The 26299-nt window shown below is 50.0% G+C and overlaps 1 protein-coding gene and 1 non-coding gene across 2 annotated transcripts in view; one reads left to right on the top strand and one right to left on the bottom strand.

The window, feature by feature from the left end:
• Positions 1-938: 938 nt before the first annotated feature.
• On the bottom strand, positions 939-1011 carry TRNAR-ACG. The gene has a single exon. It is a non-coding gene; the product is annotated as a tRNA-Arg (tRNA).
• Positions 1012-1280: 269 nt separating this feature from the next.
• Positions 1281-26299, top strand: part of SACM1L (SAC1 like phosphatidylinositide phosphatase) — a 40620-nt gene continuing 15601 nt past the window's right edge. Inside the window, exons 1-8 of the mRNA XM_045857018.1 lie at positions 1281-1444; positions 12192-12289; positions 14909-14983; positions 16591-16718; positions 18278-18427; positions 20984-21043; positions 21932-21965; positions 23797-23898. Of these exons, the coding sequence (XP_045712974.1) occupies positions 1395-1444; positions 12192-12289; positions 14909-14983; positions 16591-16718; positions 18278-18427; positions 20984-21043; positions 21932-21965; positions 23797-23898 (697 nt within the window). The 5' untranslated portion in view covers positions 1281-1394. The remainder of the gene's footprint in view (positions 1445-12191; positions 12290-14908; positions 14984-16590; positions 16719-18277; positions 18428-20983; positions 21044-21931; positions 21966-23796; positions 23899-26299) is intronic.

Genomic DNA, 26299 nt, shown 5'->3' with positions numbered 1-26299 from the left:
TGGATAGACCCATATTACAAGTGCGGGGGCGGGGGGGCAGCCTCGAGGGAAGAAATTATTACACTAATAACAATGATCTCGAGAGGAGAACTGGCATTATTTTTATTCCGAGTAATTTTCTATAGTTTACAAATTTTCTGTAATTTCCTAAGGAGAAAAACACGTTATACTGGACAGATGAACCGATCGATTGAGTGGTTAATGGACAGTGTTCGAGGTCTCAGCCACTCCCCAGATTCAAGCCCCCTCTCAGCCGCAGACTTTTCGGGCCTCCCCAGGTCTTTGAGCCAGACACCTATTACATGAGAGGGATATACGAGATTACCTGAGGTCTTATTACTGCAAAAAATACCCACGTCTTAAGGTTTCCCGAAGGCATTGGGGGCCATGTTGCTTTAGGGCCCTGCGCTCTCAGAAGACAGGGCTGCAGACAGCCCCGCACTGCGGGGCCCGCTCAGACGCGCGCAGCCGCACTGCAGCGGCTCCTTCTCCAATGCGGTTAGAGCCGGAGCCCACCCCATCCCGGTGACCTGGCGCGGCGCCGCTCTGCCCGCCAGCGCGGGGGCTTCTCATCCGCAGGGAAAAGGCCCGGGCAGCTGCCTTCGGTGCGCCTTTGGGACTTCCGGTAGCTGACCTCCGGCCACATACGCTCCCCTCCCCATCCCCACTCCAAAACTGCTCCCGTTCCAGGTGTGTTTTCCTCAATGTACCCCATTCACAGAGACTCCTCAAGTGGATCCTTACTAGGGCGCTTTGCGATGTGCAAATGACCTCGCACAACTCCGCGTCCCAAAAACAGCTTAAAAGATGACATTTTGCGCAAAGTAGCGTTAAAATTGAAGAAGTTTAACCTTCACACTTTCGTTACTTTCCTTAACAGTACTTCCTAAGAAAGCTGTGGAACATCTACCCCAAGTAGGGCAAAAGAGCGTACGTAACGAGCCAGCCAGGAGTCGAACCTAGAATCTTCTGATCCGTAGTCAGACGCGTTATCCATTGCGCCACTGGCCCCGTACTACCCGAGCCCTCTCTCGCAATGTAGATTACCCTTTACGCTGCTTCTACAGGCTCCCCAACACAACCAGCACATTTCTGCCGCAGCGCCTGCCTACGGCACCTAGGGCTCCTCCTTTCCCCTGTAAACGCGCTCCGCCAATCCGCAGCGGCGACGTCACTGCGCTCCTCCCCACTGCGTCGGACGGCGTCTCAGGCGTGCGCAGGAAGTTTGTCCACCGCCGCGTCCCGTTCGTCTGCCGGCCTGGAGGGGCGTGGAGAGGGGTGGGACCAGGCTGGGTGCTGCGGCCGCCGCGCCAGGGTGACCGGTGGCGCCGTAGCCGAGGTGGCGGCGCGGGGCGGGGCACGCGGAAAGAGGAGGAAAGAGGTGGTGGTGCAGGATGGCGGCGACGTGCAGGATGGCGGCGACAACCTACGAGCGGCTGAATCTGTGAGTCCCGGAGGCGGGAGGCCGTTGACCGAAAGGGGCGGCGGGCGCGGTGGCAGGTGTGGGCCGAAGGCCCAGGGGAAGGTTCCCGAGTCCCTGGGCGGCGGGCGGGTGTGGGAGTCCCTCGGACTCTTTGCCTTCCTCGCCCGGCGCGGCCGCCCCAAGGCCCCGCCCGAGTCTCCACAGGCCCGGGATTGACAGTCTCGCCAGTTTTCCTACGTCTCGCTCGGCCTCCGCGCCCCTGGGCGAGAGAGCGAAGCTGCAGGCCGAAGACGCAGCCCTTCACGTTCCTCTCCACTTTATTATATTTTGTTTTTTGAGAGGTGGCGGCTAAATTTGTCCTTGTCGCTCAGCAGCGAAAGTTTCTTATTTAATGGGCCCGTAGCACCACGTTGGAGCCCGCACACAAATCGACAGGCATTTGGGCATCGAAGCTTGCCTGACTCGTCTTTAGGATGCAGAAAAAAGAAAAAGAGTAGGAGAAAGTAGTAAACTAAAGTCAATACTCTTACGGTGCTGAAAAATTTACTTGGCTTTAAATATTACAGAGCTACAGCGTAAAAGCAGGTTCTGAAGTCCAGGTTGATAGCCGGAGGCAAATGTCGAGAATTTTGGCACTGCAGATTGGCTTTTCCGTAAGGCCAAGTTCATGAGGCTTTGAGAAATAGACTCTGGTTGATAGGGTTGTAAATTAGGTATTTGTAAGGTTATCGGCTCATCCTGGACCAATAAAAACATGTATTTCCCTTAGCATTACTTTCTGGCCCCTACACTCTCATCTGTGAACACCTTTGTCCTCACTGTGTTTAATGCCTTAGCTCTAGGCTGAGGATCCGGTGGCTGAGGTCTGAGAATGCATGCCATTGGCAGCCGAAGCAGATGCAACCTTTGAGGAGTTCATTCCTCCCTGCAGAAGTTAAAATACCTTGGTACTTGGACACAGGTACCCTGTCTCCTCCCTTTGCAGGGCTGTGAAGACAGTCTCGGAATGCGGTTTGGGCCCTTCCAGTGCTCCCCAGAACCTCACGCTCGCCTCACTTTCTCAAAGGCTTTCACTTTCAAGTTCGGGTTGCAGAATTGGGAGTGAGGTCGTTTTGACATCAGACATTGTGTGGAAAAGATGATGATGACCTTCCGCGGAGCCCGCTGCTTTTGCCACTTCTGTTTACTGTAGTTCTCCTCGAAAGCCCCAGCTGCACACTTCCCTCCAGGTTTTCCTGGCCAAGTTGCCTTGTCCTCTCCCAGTTCCCCTTCTCAAGGTGACCAGTCACCTTCTTGGTGAGTGAGTCCATCAGTGCCTTTGACCAGGGTACTGGCTGGGCCCCTGCCACCTGTGCTCTGCCGGCTAATTAGGTTATTGCCGTCTATCTGATAGTTACTAAAGGGTTTAATACGATCCTCCTCCCGGTCTCAGATGTGTTCAGGCGATACCGAGCCTTGGCTTGTTGCAGCTCGGAGTTAGGTTACGGAATGCAACTGAAGTTTCCTGTGGGGAAGGCTGAATGGGAGGAGAACTTGAGCTGCCAAAGAAGCACTAAATTCTCCAGTCCGGACCCCCCCCAAAAAAAACAACAAAAAACACTAAAAGCTCTGCATCCATAAAAGAAAAGGAAATGTGGCCCTTCAGCGATGAGGCTGATGCTTTCGTATTGATTTGTGTGAGAAGTGGAAACTATAAATTTGGGAGGAAAGTAAATCTAGGGTCATGTGAAAGTCATCCTCTAATCTGTCAGCCCTTTTTTCCTTGACAAACAGTTTTGAGTGCTTGTGGAAATACGAAGATACCACTTGTTTGCAACTTTGTTTTTCTTGACCAAGGAGTTTGGGAGTTGCCATCTCCCTGGTTACTCCTTCCGTTTGGCCCTTCCTGCTCTGAGGCGGCGTGTCCAGGGTTTTTAAATGTGGCCTGAGCTAAGGAGAATTCTTTTTCAGATTTATGTGGGGTGGGGGGAGTAGTTTCCAGCCCGCATCAGAATTAGGAGGACACAATAGCTGTTTTAAAAAATGTGTCTCAAGATGTGTTTTAAGAAGCATACAAGGGATAGTTTGATACTATTTTATTACAGAAGCATTACTACTAGGTTTATTTAAATATTGAAGTGCTTGGGATTTTAAATAAGTGGTTCCCCATCATGCCGTGCATTTTCTCCAGTCCACCTCAGTCCTGCTGTGAAGTTCTCCCTCCTCATTGCTCTGGTTTCATCCTCTGCTTCCCTCCTTACAGTCTCCAGTTCCATTCTTTAAACCTATAGGATTAAGTGCCCGTTTCTTAGCCACCTGCACTTTCAGTCTCTTCACAGTCTGTGCCTTAACTTTATTTCCGCAAACTGCCCGATGCTCCCCCGCCCCCCTCCTACCAGACTTGGGATTTCTCTTAGCTTCAAGCTTGGGCTTATTCTGAATGCCGTCTTCCTCTCTCCCCTCTTCACCTGCCGATCATACCCATGATGGAGCTGGGAGACAGCAGGCTTTTCCAGTGAGAGCAGGCTTAGGTTCTGTTCCCGACCTTGTCACTTGCTTTGTGTCTTGACCATGTGTTGCTTATCTCTCTCAGATGATTTTCCGTCCATAAAATGAGAACGTTACTATTTCACAGGATTATTTTGAGGGTTGAAAGAGAGCATATATGACATAACCAGCGTCCTTAACAGGCACTCACTTTCTGTTGAGCCTTTTTTCCCCACATCTTTCCGTTCCCTGAGCTGTCAGTCTACTGGCACAGGGACGAGACACTCACCGCCCGTGTGGTTTGCGCGCTCTGCCTCCGGGAATGGAGTAAGTGTGCTTACTGCTCGGTGGACCAGAGGACCGAGGGGGACAGCAGTCAGCCCACAGCGCTGTCGATGAAATCACTGTAACAACCCCAACGAGGCTGCAAACATGTGGAACATGCTAGAGGCACCTTAACCTTGATTTCTTCTCTGCTCCTCCTTGGGACCTAGTATAAAACCTTGTGCAGAGAGGACCCTCAGTGAATCACCTGAGTAAACGGAAGGAACTTTCCAGTGGAGAACACCTACCAGCACTTCAAAAATGGAACCGTTGGGAGGAATTTGGAATGTAGTCTTTTGAAGTAGCAGCAACTTATAAGTCATTTCATGTACATGCATTGATGCACTTCCCATGGCTCTGTGAAGTCATCGGTTGATGTATACCCTCCATCGGCGCTAGAGACGGGGAAATACTTGCCCTTGGCCCCGAAGTCGGGCCACGCAGCCCAGCCGTGGCAGAACTGGCCTTGGAACTCGGCAGGCCCCGTCCAGGGATCTTTCCATTGCCCTGCGTGATTCAGATTACCTTCGTCTGTTACCAGATCGCTCTTGCCTTCGTCCTCAGACGCGGACGCATCTGGGAGGGAAATGAGTCGCTTACCGTTGAGAATAGTTGACATGTTCATGTGGATTTTTAATACAGAGAATAGAATTTTGATTTGTGCAGAATTTAAAATTCATACTTTTTAGACATCCAGGCAGTTCTAAGTAGCCTATCCTGCGACTCCTTCTTTCCTTAGAAGCCATTTGTGTATAGATGGATAATGTCGGACAATGGTAAATTTGAAATTACAAAGTAATTGCAACAAATCTATGATTGGAAACATTCAAAGCATTTTTAAAAAAAAAAGATTCTATTTATTTATTTTTGGCGAGGGGAGAAGGGGGGAGAGAGCGGGAGAGACACCCGTGTGTGAGAGAAACGTCGGCCGCCAGCCTCTCGCGCGCACCCAGCCTGGGACCTGGCCCGCACCCCCGGCTGCAGCCCTGGCCGGGACTCGACTGGGGACTTTGGTCTGCAGGACAACGTCCACCCCACCCAGCCACACCAGTCGGGCCTCAAAACATTTAAAAAAAAAAAGTCTTTTAAAAGGTCAGCCGAAATGGGTGCAGTCCTTTAGAAAGTGAGTCAGGCTGCAGTTTGCCTGTGAACAAACGTCAGTTCCTTCCATAGGAAGCTGCCCTTCTTCTCAAAAGACTGTCATAGCTGCGAGGTCAGTCGGCAGGTATGATTCAACCCCGAGAGCAGATGTCAACTAAGCTGCAGTGTGACGCAGGCGTCTGTGGTCTGCTTAGTGCGGTGAGCATTCAGATTATTCATGTCTTCCTCCGAGGGAGGGCGAGGGAAGCGAAGGTTGTCCCCGAAAGTTTAGGCACGGATGATCAAGTTTAGGCACGGATGATCGGGGGTTTGTCTCCAAGGCCCTGGTTGGGCGGGGCTTCGGGCCGCCAGTCTGGGCCAGGGCCAGGCTGCGTTACATCGCTTGCTGTGCTTGTTTTGGACGCGTGTTCCGGAGCCCCACGTAGGCCTCCTGAGGCCTGGCAACCTGCAAGTTCAACCAGCCGTCCTGCTGGTTCTTTCGCTCTCCAGCAGGTGTTTTAGGGCTGGGCTGGCTGAGTGGGGACCGGAGCGTGCAGGTAGCAGAGCATCCTCGGGGGTGCCTGGGGCCTCGGAAGGGTCTGCTGTGGGTCAGGCTCCCGATGAGGCGGCAGTTAGGTCTGGTCTTACGGAGGAAACCGGTTTTTGGAGAGAAGGGATTTTAGGGCGGACAGAGAATAGGAAGTAGGTGGGACCTCCAGGAGTTGAAGAAGAAGAGGGAATTAAAGTGAATTTGACTTCCTAGAAATATCAACTTGGGTTTGGGATCAGTGTGGGCTCCTGGGCTGCCTGGAATGCACGGACCTAGGTTGTAGAAGAGGCGCCCAAGAATCACTCCGCGAGGGAGGCACAGCCGGGACCCCGGGGTGGGGGGAAGGATGGGGGTGCTGGCAGCACCCACTGGGTGTGGGTGTAGTAGGCTCACAGGACCCTTCTTTGTTGACTGAGTTCTTACTTCGTTCGTAGCCAGTCTGGGGAAATGTTATGCCTGTGTGTTTCCAACTAGCGATGTAGTAGATTCGACCATTAAGACTGATTTAATTCTTGATGTAAGATTTTTGGGGAAGTATGTTCTTGCTACAGTTTTCTGAGGGGACAGTCACTGTGCTCCTGTGCAAGTAGTAATTTTGTCGTTGTTGGTCTAAATTGTGGTGAAATACACAAAGCATAAAGCCATTGTAAGTGCACACTTCAGAGGCATCGAGCACAGTCACCTGTTCCGCCGTCACCACCGTCCATCTCCAGGACCCTTCGTCCTGCAGAACCAAACCCTGGGCCCTTCCAGCAGCTCCCGGTGCTCCCCGCCCCCCAGCAGCCACCCTTCCACTCTCCGTGGCCGTGGATTTGACTGAGTACCTCCCGTAAGTGGGAGCACACGGCGTGTGTCCTGGTGACCGGTTCACTTCACGCAGTGTGACGTACGTCCATGTTACAGCGTGTGTTACACCGTGTGTAACACCATGTTACACCGAATTTCCTTTCTAAGACTGAATAATATTTTATGCTTATACTGCGCTTTGTTTGTTCATTCATCTGTCGATGAATATACTTAGTTTACTTCCGTCTTCTGGCTCTTGTCACCCCGCTGTGAGCACGGGCGTGTAAATCTCCTCTGAGGCCTGCCTCCAATCCGGCGTGTGCGCTCAGAAGCGGAGCTGCCGCATCCTACGGCGGTCCTGCTTGTCCCTGTCCTCGGAGCCACCGCGCGTTCCCTGTGGCGGCGGCACTGCTTCGTGTTCCCGCCCGCGGTGCCCCAGGGTCCCGGTTTCCCCGCATCCTCAGCGGCATTGGGTATTCTGGTTGTTTGTTTGTTTGTTTGTTTTGTTTTGTTTTTGATGATAGCCATTCTATTGGGTGTGAGGTCAGCAAATAGTATTTGTCAATTAGGTTGCTTTTACTCATGGTGACTTGGCAGGGTTTTGAAGAGATCGGTGTCCTGAAATGTATAAATGTTACAGGGGAGGAAAAGTATGTTTTCAGACACTGGCACACCACATTGCCAGCACTGACAGAAAATAAAAGTGACAGGTGATGGTTCTGTTGTAATTATGTTGCTTTTTAAAAATTTAACGAGGATGATTTTTTTAAAAGCACTCTTAAAAGCTATTGAATACCACGTGGCCGTAAGATGAAGTGCATTTAGTTAAAGGTAACAGTAAGAATTGCTTTTGTTGAATTTAATTTTTAGTTCCCTGTGGTTTCTCTTTCTTTCTTGTCCCATACTTGGGCAGTAACCCATAAAAGGAGCACAGTCAACCAGACGAAAGTTGTCAATGGGAAGTAATTGTTACTGCCGTATTATGTTATTTTTACCCGTCTCCCAAAATATGCGCCATCCTAGCAGAAACCAGCGCTCAGTGTTGATGCCGAATCCCGTCTTGAAAGGAGGAAGGCAGTGCTCTGGTTCGGTTAGGGGTAGGGGATGGTTAATACCCATCAGATTCTCCCGGCCTCCCGGGCGTTTCCGGAGAGGACCATGCTCTTCCCAGGATGCCGCATTGCTTCGACCTTTAGGGATTTGTTATCAACAGTGCAGGTAACGACCAAGTCTTGAAGGGGTTCCCCTTGTCTTAGCTTCTGAAATCTGTTTCGTAAAATAAGTAATGTGGGAGAGTGTTACGGAAATGGGAGACATCACAGCAAGTGAGAGCCGTTCTTTCTGCAGTTGGGAGAGGATTTTCGCCCAGATTTTTAGTTATGGTTGAGTCTCCCATCTGGGTTTCCATGTATTTATTACACTGAGAACCCAGTGTGGCCTGCTGATGGGTTAATTCTGAAAAACTCCTGGCAAACTTGGCTTCACCTTGAAAGTGACTCATTGTAGACTTTCTAATCAGAGAAAACACATACTCCCTCTTCCTCTTCTTATTAGTTACATTATAACATCAGATCCAGTGAACATTCCTGTCAAGACCTTTCCTTAGCTAGGAGAAAGAAAACCAGTTTTAAAATTCTGTTGACTCTGTCTCTGAGCCAAAGAAAACATCAGTCAAGGGCCACATGTAAAAACCAGCTTCATGTAGGTCTTTGCTATCATCCATAAGAAAATCGATTGGAACTTTTGCTGTCTTCTTGTGTGAAAAATACCACGGGGATTGGATATTTATAGACTTTGCAGACTTAGGAGCCCATTTAGTGAAGATTGAAGACAAAAGTAATAAAGCTGTACGCGCCAGCAGACATCAGACCACTGCGTGTCTGCTCAGGTGTTTCCGACAGTCAGCGCTGGAGAGCTCAGGTTACTTTACTGGCTTCTGAAATGAAAGCTGGGAAGCATAACACTTACAGAATAAAGTCTACTACGTAAAACAGACGTCCTTCCCATCACTATGATGGCCAATTAAAGAGCGGTGGGAATGGGAAGGAAAAAAGAGGCAGACAGCCGAGGGACATGCAGGTGACTGTGCGCTGGGGTGGCACCTGCTGTAATGACCAGTGGGATTCCGAGTCATTACCCGTCGTGACTCTTGTTAGAAACGTCGATTAGCTGGCCGTCCCTGTTCTTGTCACCATCGCCCCAGTCCTTCAGCCATTTTCAATGACATTATCAGCTACCCCAGTGGTGGCAGCACCAGCAGCTGAGATTCCAGCAGCATCTCCCCGGGAGGTAACATCCAGCGGAATCCTGAAGCCCTCGGAGGGCAACTCTCTGCCGTGATCCACGATCGCACTTCTTTTTCTTTTTCTCATTGTAGCACGTTCTAAAGGTTAATGGTCATTTTAACTTCGTACATGTGTGCGGTTTAACAGTAGACAGGACACAAAGATGATAATGAGAGCATCACCCAGCACACCCTGCAGCCCCTGCACCTCCTGCACCCCCCTGCAGCCCCTGCACCTCCTGCACCCCCCTGCTGCCCCTGCACACCCCTGCAGCCCCTGCACACCCCTGCTGCCCCTGCACCCCCCTGCACACCCCTGCACCTCCTTCTGCCCCTGCACATCCCTGCAGCCCCTGCGCCCCCTGCACCCCCCCTGCTGCCCCTGCACATCCCCTGCAGCCCCTGCACAGCCCTACAGCCCCTGCACCTCCTTCACCCCCCCTGCGGCCCCCTGCACCCCCCTGCTGTCCCTGCACACCCCTGCTGCCCCTGCACACCCCTGCACCTCCTTCTGCCCCTGCACATCCCTGCAGCCCCTGCGGCCCCTGCACCCCCCTGCTGCCCCTGCACACCCCTGCAGCCCCTGCACAGCCCTACAGCCCCTGCACCTCCTTCACCCCCCTGCGGCCCCTGCACCCCCCTGCTGTCCCTGCACACCCCTGCTGCCCCTGCACACCCCTGCACCCCCTGCTGCCCCTGCACATCCCTATTGCCCCTGCAGCCCTGGTCCCTGCTGCCTGGAGACATCCGCTTCTGACTTCTTTCCCAATTTCTTCAGGTATCTTACTCTGAATTTGTGAACATGCTTATACCACCGTTTCCTGATTTCTTTCCGTTTTAGTCTTCTGATGACTTCCTACTGCAGAAGATGAGAATTTAGCTTTTATACCACTCTCTCCCTTCTCCCCTCAATGTGGTCACAGTGAGATGCTGGTTATGGTTGTGTGGACCGGATTCAGATGAAGTCAGTGGGATATTTTAATTACATTATCTCATAACATTTTTTTTTCCTGGAGTTAAAAGTGGTTGTTTCTTTACATTTAATTGGCTTTTTCAATGTCTCTGTCACTAATTAATCCTCGGTTTCAGAGTGAAACTCCTTCCAGACGTGTCAGGAAACTGGCAGTGCGTGTCTGACCTGAGGCTCACTGACCTCTGGGAGCCTCTGCCCCTGCGCTCCCCCACACCCCCCTGTGCCCCCCGGGCCCCTGAGTCCCCCCCGCCTCCCCCCCGCCCCGGCCTGGCTGCTCCCGGGCCTGCCGCACGGCCACTGTCCTGGCGCCTCTCCGCGCCGTCCTTGTGAGAATTTCTTTCGTGTCTCTCCTGTGTTGGATTCCAAGTCCAACTCTCGATTTACTCCATTTTTGTGAAGAAGAAAAAAAAACACAACTTCCTAAGAAGGAGTAGAAGAGGTGTCTTGGAGATACGGCTCATCTGAAAATGTTTTCGTTCTGTCGCCGCACTTGTTGGGTAGTGTGGTTATGTGTGGAATTCTGAGTTAGAAATTATTATCCTTCAGGGATTGAACAGTCCAACACTGTGGCTGTTGGATATTTCAGCGCTTCTTTCTGTTGTTGTTGTTGTTCCTTCTCTTTGATCACAGTTGTGCCTTTGCTGTTGTTTCATTTAATCCTCAAGAAGGTTGAGCACCACTCCCACCCCCAGAATCTCCTCTGTACCTTTGTTTCCTTTTTTTAAAATATATTTTATTGATTATGCTATTACAGCTGTCCCATTTTCCCCCTTCACTCCCCTCTGCCCTGCACACCCTCTCCCACCCACTTTCTTCCCCCTTAGTTCATGTTCATGGGTCGTATATATAAGTTCTTTGACTTCTACATTTCCCTTACTATTCTTACCCTCACCCTGTCTATTTTCTACCTACCACCTATGCTAATTACTCTCTGTACCTTTTCCCCTTCTCTCCCCCTCCCCTATTGATAACCCTCCATGTGATCTCCATTTCTGTGGTTCTGTTCCTGTTCTAGTTGTTTGCTTAGATTTTGTTGTTGTTTTAGGTGTGGTTGTTAATAATTGTGAGTTTGCTGTCATTTTACTATACATATTTTTTATCATCTTTTTCTTAGATAGATCCCTTTAACATCTCATATAATAAGGGCTCGGTGATGATGAACTCCTTTAACTTGACCTTATCTGGGAAGCACTTTATCTGCCCTTCCATTCTAAATGATAGCTTTGCTGGATAGAGCAATCTTGGATGTAGGTCCTTGTCTTTCATGACTCGGAATACTTCTTTCCAGCCCCTTCTTGCCTGTAAGGTCTCTTTTGAGAAATCAGCTGACAGTCTTATGGGAACGCCTTTGTAGGTAACTGTCTCCTTTTCTCTTGCTGCTTCGAAGTTCCCTCTTGTGCCCCCTCTTGGTGGTCTGTGTTGTTTTCGCACCTGCGGATCTGCACTTCACTCTGTTTTCTGTTCCTCCCTAATGTGTCCTGAGACCTTCCCTGGCGATGCTTAAATTGCTTGCCTGCATTATTCAGGTTACCCCCTGAGGACCGGACAGTTACTTTGTTGGGCTCTGGTTACAAGGCCACATATGTTTTGTGTTATCTGTCCCAGCCCTGATTTTACCCCCTTGGTTTTTATTTTTCATTTTGTGGAATGAGAAAGTGTTTTTTAATTCTCATTTTTTAAAGTGGCATTCTAACTCACTAAACAAACAAACAAACAAAAAATGCCCGAATGTTAAAGTAGTTTATTAAATAATTTCCTGGAAATATTTTATTAAAAATGTGTTTCTTTGTACTTTTAGCTAATGCTTAGATCTTTCTTACAGTGTGTCAGATGTCGTTCTATAAATGTTTGTCAAAGATAGTTCATTGTATCCTCACACCAGTTCTGCTTGATGAGTCTGGTACCCATCACCCGTATTTATGGATAGCGGAACTGAGAAACAGAGAGGAGAGGAGCAACTGGCCCGGGGCCACACAGCGCAGGCCGTCTGGTCCTGCAGGCCGTGCAGCCAGCTGCTGTGTTTCCTGCCTTCTGCACCACGGGGAATGGAGTAAATTAGGATTTATTGTGATTTCCTTGTGTAAGTCAAATTGGTGGTTTTATAGCGGAGTAACACTTTGTCAGCGTTAAATACACAAGTGAAAACAGCGGCGCTGCGCCCGGGAGGATGCGCGCCAGTCTCCTCGACTCCGAAGCCGGGGGACGGCGTCAGGTTTAAGCCCAGCCGACCCTGTTTCAGTGAGGAGTTGTTCAGCAGCCTGTGTCGCGCTTGGGTTGTTGACTCACTGTCTTGCGTCTCTCCCAGGCACATCACGCCCGAGAAATTCTACGTGGAGGCCTGCGACGACGGGGCGGACGACGTGCTCATCATCGACCGCGTGTCCACGGAGGTCACCCTTGCAGGTACTTCCTGGCGGGGCCGGGGGCCCCGAGAGAGACCCCGCACCTCCACTGCGCCGTCAAGTCAGCCGGGGGTGTCGGTGTGCGCCCCTCTGAGGGTCTTTCAAGTTGTGGTTCTTCCCCTCGTCTGGCGTCTATGCTCTCCCCTTTCTGTGGAGAGGAAAAACGATCTTGACAGTTTTACCCTCTGTAAGGACTTAGAAACAATTATTTCTTATTTGTTAGCATCACGTGCATGGAATTTTAATGGCTGCTTTTGTTTTTTAAAATATTCATGACTGTGAGGGTAATTTAATGAATAAAAAATAATATAAACATCATTTGCCCAAAACACAAGTTTCTAGGCTTTATCTGTCTATTTTATCCATCTCTCCTGTTATATTTTGGTTTTGTTTCTCTGGGGTTTAAAAAAACAATTTTTTTCAGTTGTGTAGAACATGGATTTCTGACTAATGTGGAATAATTTTGGTAACAAATTGTACCATGTGATATCATGTTTAGAATTTACTATTGCATTTGTTTAAAAATTCACCCCTAGACAGAATTGTTGTGTTTTTTTTTCTTTTTTAAAAAAGATTTTGTTTATTTACTTTTAGAGAGAGGGGAAGGGAAGGAGGGAAACATTGATGTGCAAGCAATACCTCAGTTGGTTGCCTCTCGCACGACCCCTACTGGGGACTTGGTCCGCAACCCAGGCATGTGCCCTGACTGGGAATTGAACTGATGACCTTTCGGTTCGCAGGCCAGTGCTCAATCCACTGAGCTGTACAGTATTTGAATAACCATATAGTAGGCATTTAGTAAACAGTAAATATTTTTTGACTGGATAAAGTGAAATATGAAAATATTTTGCACAGGATAATAAAGTGTAAGAAAGGTATGATTGTACACTTCAGTTTCCTTGGTTACACGGTTTTTTGGTAAGGACCGCATATATAGTTTTTACTTGACCAAATGGAATCAGAGAGCTCTTAGTCTGACAGTTTGCCACTGCCTGGTAGCTGCTCCCCTAAGAGAGATGATTGGTTTTAACCAATGGTCGTGGCCTTCTGGTAACGTTGAATTACACTGCTTTCTTACACCGCGTTGGTGCGACCTAGTGTCTTACTAAAGCTGTTCAGTACGGATGCGTTTTCAGTTATCTCTGACTTTTCGGTGACATTGAATCCGTGGGTAGAGGCTGCAGACCCCACTCGAGTGGGGGAAGCTGACGGTCACGAGTAGTGTGGGTGTAAAGACGATAGCAGCACCCACCCTGCAGTAGGCACGGGAAGAGGTGCTGCGACCGTGAGCCGGCGATGGTGAGGGCGTGACCACTCGCAGTTTCTCTGCCTGCTGGGCGTGCCGGCTGTGCGAGAGCGGGGTCGTCTTCTTCCACGAGAAGCTAACCTGGTTTCTTAGAAATTGCCACAGCTTCACTGCGATTCCACTCCAGTTGATGTAACTTACAGCGCTCTCTCCTTAAGTTTATCGGATGATCTCAGTATGCGCAGGATTTTCTCACAGCTTCTCGTCGCGCTGGTGTTCTCGTTTTCCACGTCAGTTAGTTGTGGCGCAGCGCTGCTACGCACATTGAATCACTGAGGGAAACGGGAGCGCATTTTAGACCTTGTTCAGAATCACTTTCTTCAGAATAATAGGACTGCCTTTAAGAGAAGGAACTTGGGTTTACCGCAGTGTTTCAGAATGGGTTCCAGGACGATGATTCGGCTGTGGCTGAAAGAAAAAGGTAGAGCCACGCAAGTCTGGGGAGCCAGGAGTCAACAGGGGGACAGACAGCCTGGTTTTCCTGCAGGTCCCAGAGCCTTCCCTCTCCGCCTGTGCATCCTGGCGGTCTCTGGGCCAGGGAGAGCAGTAACGTGGGGGTGGGCAGATGAAGCTTATCTGACGGGGCATTCTTCCCTGAACCAGGGTTCTACAAAACGTGTTTCCGTGAAACACGTTGGCTGAAAGTTTAACGATTATGAAACGAACCCCGTAATCTGAGATTAATGGATCACCAGTCGTTTGTTCATAAGGGCATTATTGGTAAAGTCACAGCTCGTGATGGGGCCTCCCCGCTTACCTGCGTGGATTGCTGTCAGGCCCGCGGAGGAGGCCCTTCCTTCCACCGGCCCCCTCGGGGCGGTACCTGCCCCGCGCACCGCGCACCTGCTTAGGCGTGGACAGGCAGGTCCGGTGTGCGCTCTGCTAGTGGGGTGGCGGAGTCAGGGTCACGTCCCGGCCTTCTTCCATTTCCTTTCTTTTTAGTTTAACTTTATCATTTATTTATTTAGTGTGTGTGTGTGTGTGTGTGTGTGCTTACTATCTAATTCTCTTAAAGAGATAAAGCCTTACTTTGTGGCAAGAGGTTGAATAAATGTAGTTGAAAATTGACATTAGAAATAATCCACAATGTACCTGATAAGAATGCTGAAGAATGTTACTTTCGACACCATATTCTGGGCGGGCAGAGTGCTTTCTATGCAGCGTGGACGGCTTTATTTTACGTCCTGCCGGCATGCAGGGAGACTGCTTTCTGAGGACAAGTCATCCGTGCTGATTTCGTGAAGCTGCTGAAATCAAACTAAATTTCCCGTTCTGTTGGTGACTGTGTTCTGTGATTCTGTTTTTCTTTTCAAGTCAAGAAAGACATTCCTCCTTCAGCTGTCACGAGACCGATATTTGGCATACTGGGCACGATCCACCTGGTGGCAGGTAAGGAACAGATCAGCTCCGACGCGCTAGGAAGGTAATCACATTGACACAATTAGTGTATGAGATGAAAGCATACTTCTCATGTCATGCTTTATGCAATAAACTGGATTAGGGTTTTGCCATTAATTTCTAAAAGTAATATACATCAAATGGTTAAATTTTTCAGGCTGAGATTCTGTTAAAAAAGAAGTATGTTTTTGGTTTTATTTGAACTATAGTTGAAATCTCTAGTCAACTAAACACTTTTCATAAATTCTAAGAGTATTTAAATAAAAAAATTTAATACGTTCAAGGACCAGAGTATTCTCCCTTAACCTCCATCTGAGCTGAGTGAGACACAGTGCATGTTAGAGAATATGAGGTGGTTCTGAGTCACTAGGAAAGTGATTTTGTGTATCCCAAGTTCATCTCATTGAACTTTAAGAAAATTCCTAGGTGCTGTGCTGGAGGCTACGTTATGAAGGAGGCACGTCCCATCTGTCCACACTGTACAGTCAGGGAGCGGCATTCAGCAGTAAAAATTACTGCAGTCCAGTGTGACACGTTCCAGGAGAGAGACACACCTGGGAGAACTTCCAGGAGGGCACTTGTGGGAGAGCCTTGCCCAGCAGAGCTTAAGAATTAATCAGTGGGAACGGCTCCCCCTGCTGTATTTGTGGGGGCTGCCCGAATCAGGGTTGGTGCGTGCGTGGCGCTGTGCAGGCTCCTTGCTGTCCCCTTGCTCCCCTTGGTGCAGACGCCCCAGACTTAGGATGGAGTCACCTCCCAGTGATCCTGTCATAAGCTGGAAATGTCGTTAAGTCGAAAATGCATTTAACACACCCAGTCTACTGAGCATCGTAGCTTAGCCCCGCCCACCTCCCATGTGCCCAGAGCACCCGCATCAGCCCCCAGCCCGGCAGAACCTCCGACCCCTGAATGCACTACAGACTCCCTGTTGTTCATTCACCCCTGTGCTCGCCGGCCAGATGGAGAGCCGCGGCCTGCGGCGCTGTCCGCTGTCACGAGAGGGCATCCTGCCGCCTGGGACAGGCCTGGAGCAGATCTGAGTGCAGAGCGTGGTTGCCCCTGAATGTGCGTCGCTTTGGCGCCACCGTAAAGTAGAGGAATCCTGAGTCAAACCAGCACAAGCTGAGGACCACTTGCCCCAGCACATTTCTCTGCCATGGGGTTGATAGAATGCCTGAAGGACACAGGAACAGTGTGGACGGGCCGTTGCCCGGCAGGGGTCAGCTCTCAGGACCCGTGGTGCGTTCAGCTACCCACGGGGGAGCGTGGCGGAAGCCCGTCTGCACGGGGATGCCGTGGGCGAGAGAGAGAAGATGCATCTCTGTCCTGCGTTTGGTCTGCTGCGATGACTGTTTTAGCTGTTGAAAGCTTTTGCTATATCTTTGTGGGAAAAAATGTAAACTTTCAGTAGGAATTTCTAGAAATAATGTACTGGTCTTTCTACTCATAAATTATAAGATTGCTTTTTAAAACCACAGGCTTTTTATCGCACAGCACCATACAGTCTCACTTTTAGAGTCTGAGCAACAAGGACTGCTACTTTGGTGTTCGAGTTGCCTTATTTATGTTTATCTGAGTCTTGCTTTGCTTTTTTGCAGGAAATTATCTGATTGTCATTACCAAAAAGATAAAAATAGGTGACTTTTTCAATCATGTAATCTGGAAAGCAACAGATTTTGATATTCTTTCTTATAAGAAGACAATGTTGCACTTAACTGATATTCAGGTAAGAAGTGGAGGCGCTTGCAGAACCCAGCGTAGTGCCCTGGGGGTGGGGTACAGGGAGCGTTTGATGGGTTTTGGAACCTAACTGTTGAACCTAACCTGTAGAGCGGGCCACTTTACCTACCTTTATACCCAGGCATAAAGCATATTTTACAAGCTCTTCACATATTTTCTTTCTCTTGGTTTGTCTTCTTAAAAAGACAAAACAAAACTGGTTCTGTTCCTAAATTATGAAATTTCATATGGAAAGAAAAGAACAAATAAAAAACACGTATGTTCTCAGCACCTGGATTTAACTTCGGATCCTTTTTGTAAAGAAATAAAATGTTAAATACCTTTGAAGTTCCACTCATCCTATTTCATTCCCTTTTTCCCCAAAGGGGAAAAGTTCTCTTCATTTGCCCCGAATGTGGGTGCGAGCGCAGCGTCTGTGTTCAGACAGACAGCGCCCCCCCCCGTGCGCGCGCATCCCCGCCAGCGGGTTTAGTCAACGGCCGTCCCCCAGCAAGGTGGCTTGTGTTCCAGATGTCCCGGCACATTAGCTAAAGGGCGGCACATTAGCTAAAGGGCATCCCACCAGCGATGAAGGGGCAGACAAACAGAAAGTGGCAGCTCCGGGAGTGACGTTCGGGTTGGACACAAGTGAGGTGTGGGAGAGACCGCTGCTGCGGGGACACTGACACTGTCACTGTCACACTGTCCGCAAGACGGAGCGGCGCAGCGGAGGTTTTGTTGTAGCGGAGGGGCTGTGTTTCCTGTTACCCGACACCAGCCACTGTTCTTTAAAGCAAAGATGGGGACGCACGTCAGTCTGGGCCTTCACTGGGCAGGCCCGCTGACACGATCATCAGGAAATAAGACATATAATACTTCCCTAGGACTTTCTGATTTTAAGAAGAATTTTGTTTTACTTACCATCCTCCCCAGCCAGTTAAGTAAGTTTGTTTGTTTCTTTTTAAGTTGTATTTATTCATTTTAGAGAGAGGAAGGGAGAGGGAAACATCGCTTGGTTGTTCCACCCATGTACGCATTTTCTGGGTTTCTTGTTTGTGCCCTAACTGGGGATCGAACCCGCAGTCTTGGCGTATCAGGATGACACTCCAACCAACTGAGCTAGCTGGCCAGGGCCTAGTAAAATTTCTTAAGAATGTGGACGGTATTATTCTCTTGTTACTTACTCTTTGTGTTACTGAGCCCCTCGAGAATTTGTTTTCCATTTGTCAGATGAGGATAATTACTAACCTAGCAGGTTTGTTTTGGAAGGTGAAAGATGATCTGTGAAAAGTGTCTGGCACACAGTAGGTCATCACTTACGTTGGTGATATTTCATTAAAGTAACCGTCCTGCCCATTAGAGCAGACACTGTGAGGGACACGAGAGGGACGGGGTTCTGCCTGACAGTTAATGTAGTCAGACCACACACCGTTGGGTGCTGTCCGTGCGCTGGTGGTGTCTGATGGGGCCAGACTCGGAGGTTTTTATTTCCGTTATTTCTTCGTGCCGACAGAGTCCTTCTCAAGGATGAGGCAGGCTGATTTTTTTTATCCTTTCTGTTTACAGTTACAAGATAATAAGACCTTCCTAGCAATGATAAACCACGTCTTGAATGTGGATGGGTTTTACTTCTCCACCACGTACGATCTGACCCACACTTTGCAGCGGCTGTCAAACACTAGTCCGGAATTTCAGGAAATGAGTCTCTTGGAAAGGGTAAGCTGAATGGTCAGTTATTTTTACCTCTTTGGGGTTTTTTAAGAGGCATGTCTCTATTTCGTCCATTAAAATACATACTGCTTTTTCTCAGTCCTGGCTGGATGTCTGTTTTCAAACATGCGTGAGTCCCAGATTCAGGGTCTATGACGCGGGCAGTCGGAAGTCATGGCATCACACACGTGTTGGTGATTTCCTAGCTCTAGGAGTTCTGTAGTCTAACAGGTATCAGCAGCATTAGTAACATAATTCTGCTTCTAGAATTAATGTCCTTCTGCAGTGGTATCATAGTTTTTGCAGCTAGGAAAGTAACAACCTACTTAAGAACTTGAAAACAATCTTTTTGTTTAAGGTGAGGTTTTTAGTTGTTATTTTGCTTTTGTTTTGTTTTTTTTCTAAGATGAGTGCATCTTTAAAACTGGGCCTCAGATCTCAGCTTCACATTGTTGCTGTTCAGGAGCCTGGATGGCCACTGCCTCCGTGTTTTGATGAACAAACCTTAAGACGTGTCTACGGGTCAGACAGACTTTAGTGCCGTGTTAGATTGGACCATATGATATTGCCAGGAATTAATGAGTTTTGACCAGTAAAAATGATAGTTTTTGTAAAGTTCAACCTAAATCAGTGTTTTAGTTGATTGGCTTTATGATGAGTCATACTCCCATCTGGTAACATTTATGTAGGCTCAGCTGTAAGTTCGGATGTGAGCTGAGCCGTCAAGAAACTGGGCTTCTAGCTGAAGACACTGGTGCCTTTGAAAGCAGTGGCTGCATTGTCCACATGTTTACCGAGTGTCTCCCTGATGCCTGCTGCGGACCAGGCACTGTTTTGGCCAGCCAGCAGGGGCACAGAATGAAGTGACAGGGCCCCTGCCTTGTGGGAACCTGCCGTCTCCTGGGGACGCGGGAGTCCAGGCGGTCACAAAGCAGGGGACACTTGCTGTCACAGAGACTGGCACCCAGGTGTAGAGGGACCCCACAGAAGGTGGGTCTCATTCTGCCTCAGGTAGTCAGGCACGACTTCACGGAGATCACTTTTTTAAATTTATTTTTAGAGAGAGGGGAAGGGAGGGAGAAAGAGGGAGAGAAACATCAGTATGTGGTTGCCTCTCCTGCACCCCCTGCTGGTGTATCGGCCCGAAACCCAGGCACGTGCCCTGACTGGGAATTGAACAGGCTGGGACCCAGTCCGCGCAGCCACACCAGCCTCCGCAAGCTCACTTCTGAGCTGAGATTGAATGATGGATAGGCCTTCGTGGTCAGGAGAGGACGGAAGAGGGCGGGTTTCCAGGCAGAGACGGTGACAGTATTAGGCTAAACTGAAAAAGAAGCCATTCCGTCCGTGGGGACGGGAAAGGAACTTTTCGTCAGCGAATCGGGAGTCGGTTAAAGTTAACATAGGGAACCCTAGAGGTGATGGACGCACCACGTATGCCGTCAGCGTTTTGTCCTCACTTAAAGTTTGCATTGACAGGCCACTCTCTTGATGCAGGACCATAGGCTTGCCTTTGTTTGTGGTTCCTTGATTCCTAATTGTCTTTTCCAGATAAAGTCTATCCATCACGCTCTCCAGTTTGAGTCTGTTTAAGTATTTCAACATGGAGCAGTGTGTGGGCAGAATCCATAGATTTTTACTGTGTTTCTCTCATCTTTCGTGGCTGCCACTCCCACTTCTAACTCAACAGCAGCTTTGTTTTAGCAACTTGCCTTTTATCAGGGTTAAATTCTAACTCATTTAGCTTTTTACTAACAGCAGCTTGATTTTAAGCCACGGATCGTTGATGTACAAAATGTTTAGTTGCATGAGGTAATGCTGGATAACCAGTGCAGCCGGCACGGAGCACGCACGTGCATCTCGGGGGGTGCACCGCCCGCCTGCTGGTGGTCCAGTGAGAGCGCGCTCTCTGTGCCTTTTCGGATGGGGGGTGGGGGGCTGTCGGGTGGGTGTGTTTTATAAAGAGAACGGAGGGAAAAGGTCGAGTTGTTGGAGGAGCTTCCTCTGTGCTTACAGTCCGAACGTCCGAGTGGCCAGAGGTGAGATCAGAGAGTTCAGGAGGGGCTGCCGGGTCCCAGGCCTGTGCAGGCCACGCAGCAGTTGGGTTCTGCAGGCGAGGGGCAGCCAGGGAAGAATCGCAGCAGACGGGAGACCTGTCACGGCAGCGAGCTCTGACCGGCAGCCGGTGGGGGGGGGGGGGCGGCGCAGACTGGACGGCAGTGGGCAGGCTGGAGTCGGGTGCCGGCCCAGGGCGTGGGAATGGGCTGCAGAACAGAGGGCGGGTTTGGAAGACTGAGGACTTGCCGGCGGACGGAGTGCACGAGGAAGAAAGACCCCGCGGGGGACCCCCGGTTTCCGGGCCAGCAGCGCTGTCTTGAGGCAGTGCGACAGGAAACCCCCGGGGTGGGGGCTGCTGTGAGGGGAAGGGGGGTTCCCCCTCTCTGGCGGGAGCCTGTCAGACGCCTGTTTCTAGCCACGAGGTGGAAACATTGCCATCCTCCTCTTTCCATAGAGGCTCGCCTTAGCAGGAGCTGTTTTCTCATTCTGCAACTTCTCCCTCAGGCGGATCAGCGGTTTGTGTGGAATGGCCATCTTCTGAGAGAACTTTCTGCGCAGCCAGAGGTAATGCTCACTGAGTGAGGCCGCCTGTTCGTGATGGCCTACGTTTCACCTGAGCACACACTGTGAAACGGCTGCCTGCTCTCCAGGGGCTCGGGAGGCTGCCTTAGCTCTGCCGAGGATGCACAGACCTGGGTCACGGCTGCCTCACATCACTCTGGACTGGGGAGGGACAGCCGTCCTGCTCTCATCTCCTTAGAAGCCTTAAGTGAAGAAAAGATACTTAAGTTTAAGAGCACCTTGTGCTTTATGAGTGAGAGAGAGAGATTGGGCCCTGGGGGACAAAGGGTGGAGAGATGTGGGGCGGAGCTGAGTCCCCGGGCAGGTGCGGAGCTGGGCGTGTGTCCTCCTCGGGACGGGAGCCCCTTCCCCGCCCAGGAGCCAGGCCTGGGTGGCGCCCTCCTCTGTCCTCAGCTCACGGCAGCGAGGCGCAGACACACAGGTTGGGCCAGGAAGTGTGCACCTGGCACCCGAGTAACTCGATCTGCCTGGTGGCTTCATTTCTTATCGTTTGCTTTGCCTTTTTTACCAAGGTGGTCTGAGCCGCGACCAGTGAGCCCGGGCGTGTCTCTTCCCCAGAGGAGTGCAGCTGGGGGAGGCAGAGCCCGGAGGGGAGGGAGGGGGCAAATGCTCTGCAGCTGCAGGCGGCTGCGTTCGTGCTCCAGACCCGGGGCTGGGCCCGTGCGGTCGACTGCAGCACGGGGCCTGCCCGTCTCCAACTGGGGAGACAGCGCTGACTGCAGAGGCTCCTTTAAGGTTCAGTTGCCCATAAGCTCACTGCCTTGTTACATTTGTGTATTACTTCCTCACCTGTAAATATATTTTATGTGGTGCTTTTTGTTTTCTTTTAAGCATACTTACTCCTGAGCGTAACGTGTGTCTTCATTTCAGGTCCACCGGTTTGCCCTTCCAGTGCTGCATGGCTGTATCCTTACCGGGTGCCGCTGTCTGGTGTTCTGGCGGCCTTTCTCTGAGTATTGTTGTAGGGCAGAGCCAGAGACAGTCTCAGATATTGCATGAGAAGAGTGTTGTAGAATTACTAGGAATTGCTTTGGAAATAAAATAAAAACCCATTAACATAAAATCTTAGAATAGTGGTTGTAAATGACCTTCTTTTTTTAAAGAATGTACTCTTTAGACTAAATTGTTCTCTCTGTTAAAGGGTTCTGGGGCTGGTGGTTTTTAAAAAAAAGAATAGGGGTACTGTGTTTTGCCTTTATTAGACTTTGTATCAATAAACAAAAGTAGTTTAAACCTTGCTATTGAAATGAAAGATCTCCGTGGAAATTTAGAAAGTTAGACTCAGGTAGGAGGGTGATCTGTAACTTGGAGAGTAGAGTTAGTTACAAATTCTATTTGTCATCTGAAATAGTCACAGAAAAGTAAAAATAGATAATGCTTGAGGGGGTGGGGAAATCAGGACAGATGCAGAACAAGTAGTGACTGTGTAATTGGAAGTGTGCTTTAAAAACGTACCTGCGTCGTAGACAGCATAGTAAAACCAGGGAGGCAGAGACAGCCGGCCGGGAGGGGAGGGGCGCCGGGGGCTGTGAGCTCAGGGTCGGGCCGAGCCTGCAGAAGCCAGGGGTCTTCCTGCCGCGCACGCAGGAAGCTTCTTACCACAGCAGGGTCGGCTTCGTTCGTTTGTTGTGACGCTGTGATTCCTTCAGTTACTGTGCGTGTTGGACGTGAAGAAAAGCGGAGAAGTAACAGAGAAAACGTTTTCCACAGTCATGGGGGGTCATGGTCAGAAAATCTCAGGGTAGAAAGCTCTTGTTTATTCTGGGTAGGTTGGTGGGTTGGTGGGTTGGTTGGTTGGTTTTCTCCTCCCTGGAGCTTCCCAGGTTCCCCCAAGGATGAAAGAAGAGCAGGTGTGTTCAGGCCGTGCTTCAGGGGGTTTGGGCCAATTACTGTTTTTTCCCCCAAAGGAGATGTCAGTGGACAAATACTGTCAAGCGAGACTTACAGGACACTTTTTCTAGGCGATTTTGGAATAGTTTATCCACTTGGCTTAATCTAAAACTCTAAATTAGTGTTTGTTTAATGTAGTTTCTTGATGAGAGGTACAGCCACAAGTTTCCAATCCACGGAGATCTGCAAGAGCGAGGCCCAGGGCAGGCGCGTGCCTGGGGCAGAGGGCGCGGGCAGGGGCGAGGGGCTGCAGCCAGAGAAGTGTTGCACCTGGGCCCAGGTCTTGCCGGGCCGAGAAGGCTGAGTCTCCCTTCAGCTGCGATGAGGGACTGCCGGGATCTAAGGAGAGGACTGGCGTGAGACGTCAGGGTCACGGGGTGACAGCCATGTTAGAGGAGAGGCCAGAGGAGAGCGAGGGGGGACACAATAATTGGGCAGCGGAAGGGGGCCGGGCACCGGGTGCTGCTGCCTGGGACTAAGGTGGTAGCAGCGGTGGTGATGGAAAGGGGTCAGGCTCCAGATGTGTTTTGCAGGATTTTCTGGCGAATTGTACCTGGGGTAGAAGAGAGAGAAGTTCCCTACGAATCTGAATGTTTGACCAGAGTGAGTGGAAGGAAGCCATCCACTGAGCTGGGGCAGAGCCTAGAGGTTGGGGGAGGCTGCGGAGTGTTCAGGGTTCTGTTCAGACCTGGGACGCTCGGGGTTCCCGCAGACACCCCCGCGGACTGAGAGTCGTCCCGAGCTCCTCTCTCTCCCACGCCCTGTGTGCCCCTCGTCAGGATCCTCCCGTCTGGGGTAATACATGTGATCCCTCTGTGTGCTACACTTTCCTTAATGTGGCCAAGTTATTACTATGCACTCGTGTTCTATTAACGGCAAATGCTTCGACTGGATTCTCATCTCGAGGAGGAGCTGTTTCAGAGCTGGCGTGCGCTACTATGTCCGAGGTAGGGTCGGTTTTGCTGGCACGGAGCCGCACCGGGCTAGGCTACATTAGCCGTGATTAACGTCCGGCTTACGGTGATGCGACTGCAGCCTCCTGTGTTTTGTTTGTTTGCATGGCCATCTGACGGCCTCAGTAAACACTGACCTCCGGCCGCACTGTGACGATGAGCTAGGTCTCCGTGCCTTTCTGCCGCCACTGCAGCCGCACTGCCCGTGCTGAGGGACGCTTTCCGCTGCTTCCCACCGCTTCAGGAGGGACCGGCGGGTGTTACTGGCTGGGTGTGTGCAGCCAGCTGAGCTCAGTGCGGTTGTTGGTAGCCTCAGCCCCCTGCCAGAGAGCGTGTGCCTCTCTCGTTCTTGGCTGCTTCGCATGCATGAAGCTAGACGTCTGATTTCAGGACCTCAGCTCTGAAGATTTCCACGTTGAGCGTTTGTTCTCTAGGTTTTGTACTGGCAAATGCTGATTTACTTAAACCAGCCTTTTAAAATCTGTATTGAAAGTTACTGTCATGAAAAGGAGTTTTTCTCACCTTTTTTTTTTGGCCAGATTATTGGGATAAAACCCTGTGGGCCGTTGGATAAATTGTAGAAGTTTTGGGTTGGGAAGTTGTTATTTGGTTAATCTCCCTTATTACAGACGAGAGAGCAGAGGAAGGAAGGCATTTAGTACGTGAGCTGGCCAAGGTTCCAGACCAGAGTCGCGTTAGCAGCTTCCCCGTAACCAGATTTTCTTGGGTGGAGACATAATTTTTTTTTAATGCTCACCCGGGGATATGTTTACTGGCTGCAGAGAGAGAGAAAGGGAGACAGACACAGACATTGCCGTGAGAGAGAGGCATTGTTGGTTGCCTCTGGAGATCCAGCCCTCAACCTAGGGGTGTGCCCTGGCCGGCGATCAAACCCGCAACCTTTTGGTGGAGGGGATGATGCTCTAACCAACTGAGCCTCCTGGCCAGGGCTGGAGACATAATTTTTAATTGAGTTTTTTATAGGTAATACATTCATATAGTTTAGCTATCAAGAAGTATAAAAAGAGAGCCCTGGCTGGCGTAGCTCAGTGGATTTAGCTCGGGCTGCAAACCAAAGGTTGCAGGTTCGATTCCCAGTCAGGGCACATGCCTGGGTTGCAGGCCACGGCCCCCAGCAACTGCACATTGATGTTTCTCTCTCTCTCTCTCTCTGTTTAAATAAAAAAAAATTTGGTAAGTTGTTTTTTTTTTAAAGTATAAAAAAATGCAATGAAAAATATTTCTTGTTCTGGTCCCATGTGCTGTGTCTTTCCCCCACCCGCCAGTCAGCTGCTAGCTGCTGTTTATCCTTCCGGGGGATTCTGTCCCCACAGGTGTGTGCTCGCCTCCCCTCGTGACGGCGGCTGCGCACTGCGCACAGTTCCCACCGTGCACCGTGGTTGTCTGTAACTCGGTGTGCTGTGAAAGCCTTCCACAGAGGCCTGCCTCTCTGCCCCCGCCCCTTCTGCACCTCGCTTTTAGAAATAACTACGTGCTGTTCTGTAATGGAAATACGGGAACCGTGGGAAGGACCCAGTGTACGTAGTCTGTGCTTCCGACAAGTCACTCGAGAGGCACCGAGGAGGCGCTTCCTTACGGATTTGACTCAGTAATCCTGTCCCCGTCTGGTAACACGCTACCAGAAACCCTGACACCTCACATCTCAAAACGCTTTGTTTGAGAAATACGCCAGGTAGAAATAACGTTAAGAAATATTTCAGACAGTTACAAATCCACTGATTTCTTCCTGGTAATTTGGAGATTTGAGTCAGGGACTCACTCGAAAGTCACCGGGGCCCAGCGGGCTTTCCTAGCGAGCACAGGGCGTGGAGACCAGACGGCGGGGGCCCCGGTGCTGGAAGGGACTCCTGGTAGCGGGACCCGGCCCCTCAGAGCGGGCTCTTCCCACGGGGCCCGGGGCTCCTGCCCGTGGGGTTCGCATAATTATGATCATCATAAGCCTCTGCGGGGCCATTTTGCTTATGATAATGAAATACTATTAACATAATGGCCCACATTTGCATTAAATACTGTGCTTAATGGTTTTAACTTTCAAAATAGTACAGTAGTATTTTTTAAACTGGGATTTATGAACATACTCCCAAGAGTCCTTGAGAATTTGTTTTCTATTAAATATATCTCAAGGTTGAGAAACACTGTTTTGGGGGAATTACAGGAGTGTGTCTGCATAAACAATCGATGCATTAAATAACAACCAACTTTATTTATTAATAGGCCCTTAATACCACCCTTTAAGCCTGTTTAGCATGAACGAGCATTTCTTAGCTTTCTGATCATGCATTGTGCACTTGTTTAAAACCCATTTTTACGAGTACTTTTCCACTGACTTGAACTGACTTAATTCTCTCTGAATTACATTGCATTTTCTGATATG

This window comes from Phyllostomus hastatus, unplaced genomic scaffold (genome assembly GCF_019186645.2).
Source record: "Phyllostomus hastatus isolate PE091 unplaced genomic scaffold, TTU_PhHast_1.1 phas_scaffold_129, whole genome shotgun sequence".
Classification (NCBI taxonomy): Eukaryota; Metazoa; Chordata; class Mammalia; order Chiroptera; family Phyllostomidae; genus Phyllostomus; species Phyllostomus hastatus.
Note: the sequence above shows the minus strand (reverse complement) of the source record. Positions and strands in the feature narration are given on the sequence as shown.